Genomic DNA, 7,736 nt, shown 5'->3' on the forward strand with positions numbered 1-7,736 from the left:
AGTGCCTAGTGGTGTTTGCCCTTCCAGAGGAATTTTTCCCCATGTGATTCCAAGCTGAGCTCGTTTCATTTTACGATGGGTCATGGTTGTGGCGTTAGGTCATTTCCCTCCCTCTGTCTCTCATCCACTGCCCTACCTTGTATGCAACTGTTTTTGCCAGAACACAATTGTCCTCTAAGCTACTCTCGTGACGTTCAGATGTCAACTTCAGCACGCTGGGCATTATACCATTCGTATAATTTATTGGCACAATTTGCTTGGAAAATGTGCGCGTGCTATGTTCTTCCCGAACGCTAATGACTTAAGGAATTGTCGAAGAGCACCTCAACACACTTCTTATGGAAATAAAGGTAGAAAAATATAGTTAGATTGTATCCGTTTTCCACACCCATGATTGTTTACTTTGTATTCTCTCGCTTATGCACTCTTTTTTTTTTTCATGGGCAATTCGATGAAATAATTTCATTCGACTTTGAAATTATTCGATGACCGATAAAAAGCTACGACTCGATGTTAAGGTGAAAGATATTTGCTAAAATAGTTTCAAAATTGATGTGTGATTAACAAATTACTGGCGCTCCTGGAACTTTATCGATCACGAGATTGCATGTTTTTTAATAATCTTAAAGTGAGTGTTTTGTTGTAAATCCAACACAAAGCTCGAAGTAATATAGGTATAACTGCGGGGCTGTAGAATTTAAGTATATTGTCGGTAAGGCCTCTTCCGTACCTGCGACGGACTCTTGCCAGAGGCGACTCCTTGTTCCGCTGTCTTCGTATCTCTTGCTGTCCACTTCCTTTTTTGGCTCAGGTGTCATCATGGCTTTCTGTCGCGGCTCCAGCGGAATGATCATTTCGAACCATTCTTCAACTTGTTAGCAATGAATCCGACTTGAATGCAAGAAAAATATCTTGTTCTGTAATGCCGGTAAACGTATATGCCATTCACAGTTATAAAAAAAATCTTAATCTCTCTGCACCAAGACATTCCTCGGTAATGACCTTATATGGTGATTCATTGGAGCCTTCTTGCTCTGCTCGTGCCCCAGGGTAGGTGGCTGGCCGAGACCAGCACCTAAGGGAACACGACACTGCCTTCCCTGGGTAACCCAGCAGGGGCTATTTTCTCTCTAGCTGATATCTCGAAAATGAATATAATTGAATGGGGACTTGAAAAGACCCGGAGAAAATTAGATAGGCTGACACACGAAATTACCGAGTTAGGCGTGGCCTCTGCTATTTTGAACGTCCCGCAAAAGTCTTTGAATAAGGCCTATTGTGTCGGGAATTTTGGTTCCAGCAGTCGGTAGCACCTCGCTGATGTGCTATCTCTGGATTCTGAGCACCTGTTTGTTATCAATTTAGGTTAATTGCTTTACTTTTTTCTGCCGCGCTGGTCAAAATGGCAGCCAAACCGCCGTGCGAGCGACATCTTGTTCGGTTCTCAGGCTATACGAGGAACATCAATGAAAACAGTTTAATCGTTTTATCTATCCTGACGTAGTCCGTTGTGTTATTTCCCCTAGAAAATTTAAAATGTTCTAAACAATCTAAACACGACTATGTGACAACATCTAATTTAAATTTATTTCAAGAAGACTGATGATAGGTGAATTTTTTGCGTATGCGAGAAAATATTTGGAGGAGAAATGAAAATAGATGGACAATAGTTCCTTAGGAATGGAAGCGTGTAGATAAAAAATTGTTTTTGATCTCTAAACTTTGAAACGACTTAAATTGCGTGTTCACCAGTGTTCAGAAGTAAAATCTGAACCAATTTATTCTCACCACTAACACGGGACTGAATGCTTTTCAGTATCGAAATCAGTTCTCACTTTTGGTCTTGACAATTTTTGAACATTTTGGACCCCTTAGACGCCAGTCTGAAGATGACATCAACTGGGTGTACAACGGACACAGTAGAGGAACTGCCCTCGTCTCAGTTGGGAACCAAGGAACAGTAAGTACACACTCAGATAAATGATTGAGACTTGTCCAAATGGCTGTGCACTGTTCGACCATGTGTTGATCATCTTTACCCAGTTTTGCCCGACAAAGTAGCGTCCGTCCTCTGCTCAAGAGCGGACGCTTCGTCCGTTCAGTGAAACGGACGAAGCGGATCCGTTCAGTGCTGCGTTCTTTCTCTGCTCGTTGCCTGGGAAGAATGTGTGTCAATATTTGGACTGCATGACCCATTGATTTTAAATGCGACTAATTTCCATTTTATCTAAATGATAAGCAATATAATTGATATTCTTGTTGAGAAAAGCGTAATGATAAGGCCCTCGTTATACTTTCGTGCCAGTGGGCTCTAGATAACGTGTGACTACATTGCTTGCCGGGTTATTCCAAATTAATTGGATTTAAACACAAAATAGAGCTTGAGGGAGTGTGTGTGATGGTATTGAAATTAATTTAGAACCTGCCATAAATCATCTCATCATAGGATAAAAACCGTTCATGACGCGTAAAGAATTTGCATAGGTGGTAATTGTCTACGAAAAATTCGCGAACTGACCTGAGAATGACGATTGCAGTTGGGACGACACGTACGAAGGAGAGTTGCGGGAGTTCGAGGAGCGTGGGGACATCGGTGAGGTTTGGTTTGGTGAGGAGAGCGAGGAACGTGTGATCACTTGGCTCGTTGAGGATTGGGAGCCCAGTGCTGACCTGTATTCCCCAGCTCTTCCCCAGCAGGAGAAGACCTCCCTGCCCGTGCTGGACCTGGGCACTGGCAACGGTCACTTTCTCCTAGAACTGGTGCGTGACTCTCATTATTATTTCTGGTAAAACTTTAGATTAAGTGCATCCAAAAAGAAGTTTTTTTTACTTATATGTTTTTTGGGGTGTAGATTAAGAATCTGAAATCCGTTTTTTGCGGTCGGCATCGGAAAACCGATTTTTTCCCCCGAGGCTCTAATTCGTCAAAAAAAAATCGGGCAAAAATCGGCAAAATCGGCGAAAAAACCTAACCTAACCTAACCGTGGTTGCAATGTCGTGGTTGCCTGCAATATCATGGGTGCCTGCTATGTCATGGTTGCAAGAGTATATGGGTCACCGAGGCTAAGTTAAAAACGCTATAAATCCACGGATATTGGGCCAATATTTAACTTGCATTTTATCTAAATATATAAAAAATCGGAAAAAATCGGTTTTCCGATGCTGACCGCCAAAAACGTATTTCAGATTCTTTATCTACACCCCAAAAAACATATAATTAAAAAAACACCCTTTTTTGGATGCACTTAATCTAAAGTAATACCTTATTTCTTTTTGTTTAGCGTCGAACAAACGCTCCACTAATTTTGTTTGCTTATTTCTATTCTATATTATTGCCTTCGCCCTTCGTTTTGTTGATCTTATCGTCCTCCCTCTCGAAAATTTTTATTCGAATTATAGGATTGTTTGTCTATTTCTCTTGAGTTTAAATCGCATTTGCGAAAGCCTGTACTCGAAGCAAAGCTTTCATGACTATTGAAGCTATACTTGCAGAATGCAGAGTTGTGTTTTCAGAGCTGAAAGTAGAAGTTAAGCATAAATTTTATTAAGGAGCTATATTTACGTCTGTTCATGTTTAAGGCTTTATGTACTTACTTTGGCGTGATTGAATTATGCTTGAAAATGTATTCAGGCTGAATTGTTAAAAGCTTATTGCAAGTGCATGTCTGATTATGCTTTCAACGTAATGGAGACAAAAATAATGATTCAAATCACACTTACGTTCGTCCGGAATTCAGTAATTTATTTAACACCTCAAGGTTCAATTAAGGTGAGAATATAAGTTCCGCTTTTGCCTGCTACGCCAGGCAGAGCTTGGCTTCTCCGACCTGACGGGGGTGGACTACAGTGAGCAGGCCGTCGCACTCGCGAGGGCGGCCGCCCTTAAGGCGACCAAGAAAATAACTTATGAGGTACGCGTCTATATGTATAATTCGTATATTGAGCGGTACTTGGACATCTGCAGATGCACATTATTTTTGTTTTCGCTGTACACTTCATTGACCTAACACTGGAAGTTTTATGTCAATAAGACTTACCTTGAACATGGAATTTACGCGCCTGAAACGGGCTCAAGACGTGGCTTAAGCGAAACTCAAACAGGCTTTCAGCAATCTTTGTTCATTCATATAACAATGTATGAATTGAACATGCATTAAATGTACCTCGAACATACATTGAACGTTGGAATACACAATGAATATGAAATATTTCGACATACGTTAAACATGAAATGAACACACCTGGAATTTGGAATGTATGTGCCTGAAACTTACCCAAAACATGCCTTAATTTTAGCTAACCTAAAACAGGCTTCCCTATGCATACTTGCAGTGCGCCTTTAGCAAAAATTGGATCTCCAACTACACTGCATCTCCTTTGAGCATACATTGAATGTCCCTTGAAGAGTGAACACACTTTGAATATCCTTCCAGCACACATTGAATGTCCGTTTAACGCACATTAAATATCCCTTCAACACACGTTAAATATCCCTTCAACACACATTGAATGTCCGTTTAACGTACATTGAATATCCCTTCAACAAACATTGAATGTCCGTTTAACGTACATTAAATATCCCTTCAACACACATTGAATGTCCGTTTAACACACATTGAATGTCCGTTTAACACACATTAAATATCCCTTCTACACACGTTGAATGACCCTTTAATACACATTAAATATCCCTTCAACACACATTGAATGTCCGTTTAACACCTTGAATATCTCTTCAACGCACATTGAATGTCCGTTTAACACACATTGAATGTCCCTTTAACACACATTAAATATCCCTTCAACACACATTGCATGTACCTCGAACATTCCTCAGCAAATATCTATGACCTCTGCGTGTTGCAGCGCGCAGATCTTGCGTGCGGCGCGGGCCCGGCGGTGGCGGCGCTGGGGCGGCAGTTCGCGGTGTGCCACGACAAAGGCACCTATGATGCCGTCAGCCTCACGCCCGACACCGCGTGTCTGGCGCGCCGTGCATACCTAGGCAACGTGCACAGGTGATCAGCTCACCTAGATGTGTGTATACATCTAGGTAAGTAGAATTTTAAAAGCGAAGAAAACTCCACAAAAATTCAGCATTTCTCTATTGAAAACGTTTCGGAGACCAGCTCCATCGTCAGTTCGCTTTCAAATTTCTAGTGAATATGCGATTCAAGCAATCTAGTGACATTATTACATCTAGGTGAGGTATAGCTAGGTATAGTTATAGGTACGGGTATAGTAGGTATAGTTATACATCATATATAGATATGATGTATAACTTAGATATAATGGATTTGTTAACGAATTGCACAAGAATTAAGTATCAGATTGTTATAACAAGATCGTTTTATCTTCTGAATGAATATGCATGGAGCTGGATTGAGGATTGTAGTGATGCTGTTCAGTTAATGCAGTAGAATTCGCCCACCATTTGTACTTGCCTGCCTGCTGTGATATTTCGATATCTATTCGATAATATAGAATGCTTATTGATGGTAGAAGGCTTATGGAATGAATGACTTAAATTAATGTAGTGTATTTTAATACCACTCTTTTCATCGAGCTGAGAGCGTTCATGAATATATTTCTACGCATGCATATTTTTCCAACAAAATTATTCACTAGCTGCCACCAAATTCACTCCAACCACTTGCTGAATTCCAGCTGCGAAATGAAAACTAACTTATAACTGAATTTTCCTCTCTTCATGAATATCGACAAATAATAACCATTCAAATGTTTCTTAAGTATCCGACGTTTTTTCTTGAATGAAAATTCAAAGAATGACTGAAAATCGATAAGCTTTCGAGAATGTGCGATGAGCCCCGGAAGAACTATTTGCTGATAATTGGATGAAACGTTAAAAAAAGAATGAAGAAATGCTGAGCGTTTGTAATGTTGCAGATTATTGGCTGACGGTGGCGTGTTTGTGATCACGTCCTGCAACTGGACTGAAGACGAACTCCTGCAGCACTGCGATCCTTGTGAGTGCAATGCCTGGGCAGCTGTGGTCTTCAGTTACTGGTCCTGTAATCGTAGCGTTGATGATTGTAGATTATCTTTGATTATTCCTAAATGATTTTAAAATTTTATTTAATTTTTATTTAGTAATTTTGTAAATTTTTTGGTTTTTATTTATTAATTTTGTAATTTTATTCGATTTTTATTTATTAATTTTGTAATTTTATTTTATTTTTATTTATTAAATTGTAATTTTATTCAATTTTTATTTATTAATTTTGTAATTTTATTCAATTTTTATTTATTAATTTTGTAATTTTATTCAATTTTTATTTATTAATTTTGTAATTTTATTTAATTGTTATTTATTGATTTTGTGTAATTTTATGCTAATTTCCGTAATGATAAATGACGTACCGTGGTAGTAATGAGAGATAATAGATTTTTCTACACGCCGATTAGATGAGCATGATAAGCGCCAGCTAGAATTGTGTGGTGTTAATGTGTGTAACGTAAACGTAAGGTAAAGACATACCAGCTTTTAGTATAGAAAACGATATAGATATCATACATCGTAGATTATTTACGGCAACAATACATATTTTTTCTATCTATTCAGTTATTGTGTTGCTTTCGATGATTGCCTGTACAAATGTAGATAAGCATCGCTTATGATACACAGATTGTTTCCCTTCTTCAATCTGAGTATATTTTAATCTAAACAATGGATTTTTATTTCATATACGTGATGTTTTACTACATTATCTGGCCCAAGTTAGACCCTGTGATTTGGTTGTGCCGTGGTCGTTAGATTTATTTTTGGTTGTCGGTTGTGCAGACTTCGTGAAGCTGCACCGCATCCCCACGCCGAGCTTCAGGTTCGGCGGCAAGACAGGCTCGCTGGTCACCTCCTTGGTCCTCAAGAAGAAGCCCCAACCTCAACTCTGATCTTATTAATTATGTTATTGCTTGTGTTAAAAAATAACATTGCATTACCATCACTTTTTAATAAATTATAATTTTTACTATTGTGAACTTCTTTATTCCAATGACTATTGAAAACGGTAACAGTGTCATTTTGAGCTTGAGATTCCGCAAGTATGTTAATAGTTTTGATACACGTTCGTGAACGATATGAACGTATTTGGAAAAGGTGTATTGGCTCTGATTAATAGCTCATGTTGGAAGCCGAGTTAAATGTTGTCCAATTCCATTCGGAAGAAATAAATCAATTGCCATGGGCTGGAAATAAATGATCTACATAATGGATCTGTGGCGGACTCTTGTCTACATGATTTGTGATACAGTCTTTCGAGAATATACGTTGAAGAATATACTGATAATGTCTACCCTGCGAATTAAGACGTGCGAATTGACTATGTCTGCGTTATATGCGTTACTGAATTTCCAACTGAAGACGAAACTTTTTCATTGGAAATATAAACGTTGGAATTTTCTTTCTTTCAGTTTCTCGTCGCCAGTCTTCAAGCCTGTGGGTCTGGCATGAATGCATTCATTCCTCAAGTCACCAGAAAATAAACATAATGGGAGGGACCGTGGTAATCTAGAGGGAGATTTGCTGTTCTGTCACCACGTATAACTTTTTTATGATGCATCGGAATGAATGATGGATTGGAGACTTGCTGTACCATTCAAGTGTAGATCAATGAATGCTAGCTGTGTTTTGCACTGCATTCGTAGATTCTAGTGGACTCTTCTTAACTACTAAATGCTCTTGCATCTAACGCACTCGTGCACCAAACATCCAAGC

At 39.0% G+C, this 7,736-nt stretch overlaps 1 protein-coding gene across 1 annotated transcript; it reads left to right on the forward strand.

Moving 5' to 3' along the window:
• The first annotated feature begins 1,731 nt into the window (after positions 1–1,731).
• LOC108682261 (EEF1A lysine methyltransferase 2) lies at positions 1,732–6,942 on the forward strand. The gene is made up of 6 exons (XM_018171398.2): positions 1,732–1,960; positions 2,538–2,760; positions 3,808–3,912; positions 4,868–5,019; positions 5,909–5,988; positions 6,804–6,942. The coding sequence occupies exons 1-6, from the start codon at positions 1,890–1,892 to the stop codon at positions 6,911–6,913; spliced, it is 741 nt and encodes a 246-aa protein (XP_018026887.1). The 5' UTR covers positions 1,732–1,889; the 3' UTR covers positions 6,914–6,942.
• Positions 6,943–7,736: the final 794 nt, after the last annotated feature.

Source organism: Hyalella azteca, unplaced genomic scaffold (assembly GCF_000764305.2).
Source record: "Hyalella azteca isolate HAZT.00-mixed unplaced genomic scaffold, Hazt_2.0.2 contig10988, whole genome shotgun sequence".
Classification (NCBI taxonomy): Eukaryota; Metazoa; Arthropoda; class Malacostraca; order Amphipoda; family Hyalellidae; genus Hyalella; species Hyalella azteca.

Coding starts and splice junctions, on each gene's coding strand:
- LOC108682261 (XM_018171398.2), top strand. CDS start 1,890: ATGACATCAACTGGGTGTACAACGGACACAGTAGAGGAACTGCCCTCG. Junction 1,961..2,537: donor CAGTTGGGAACCAAGGAACA/GTAAGTACACAC, acceptor TGACGATTGCAG/TTGGGACGACACGTACGAAG. Junction 3,913..4,867: donor CCAAGAAAATAACTTATGAG/GTACGCGTCTAT, acceptor TGCGTGTTGCAG/CGCGCAGATCTTGCGTGCGG.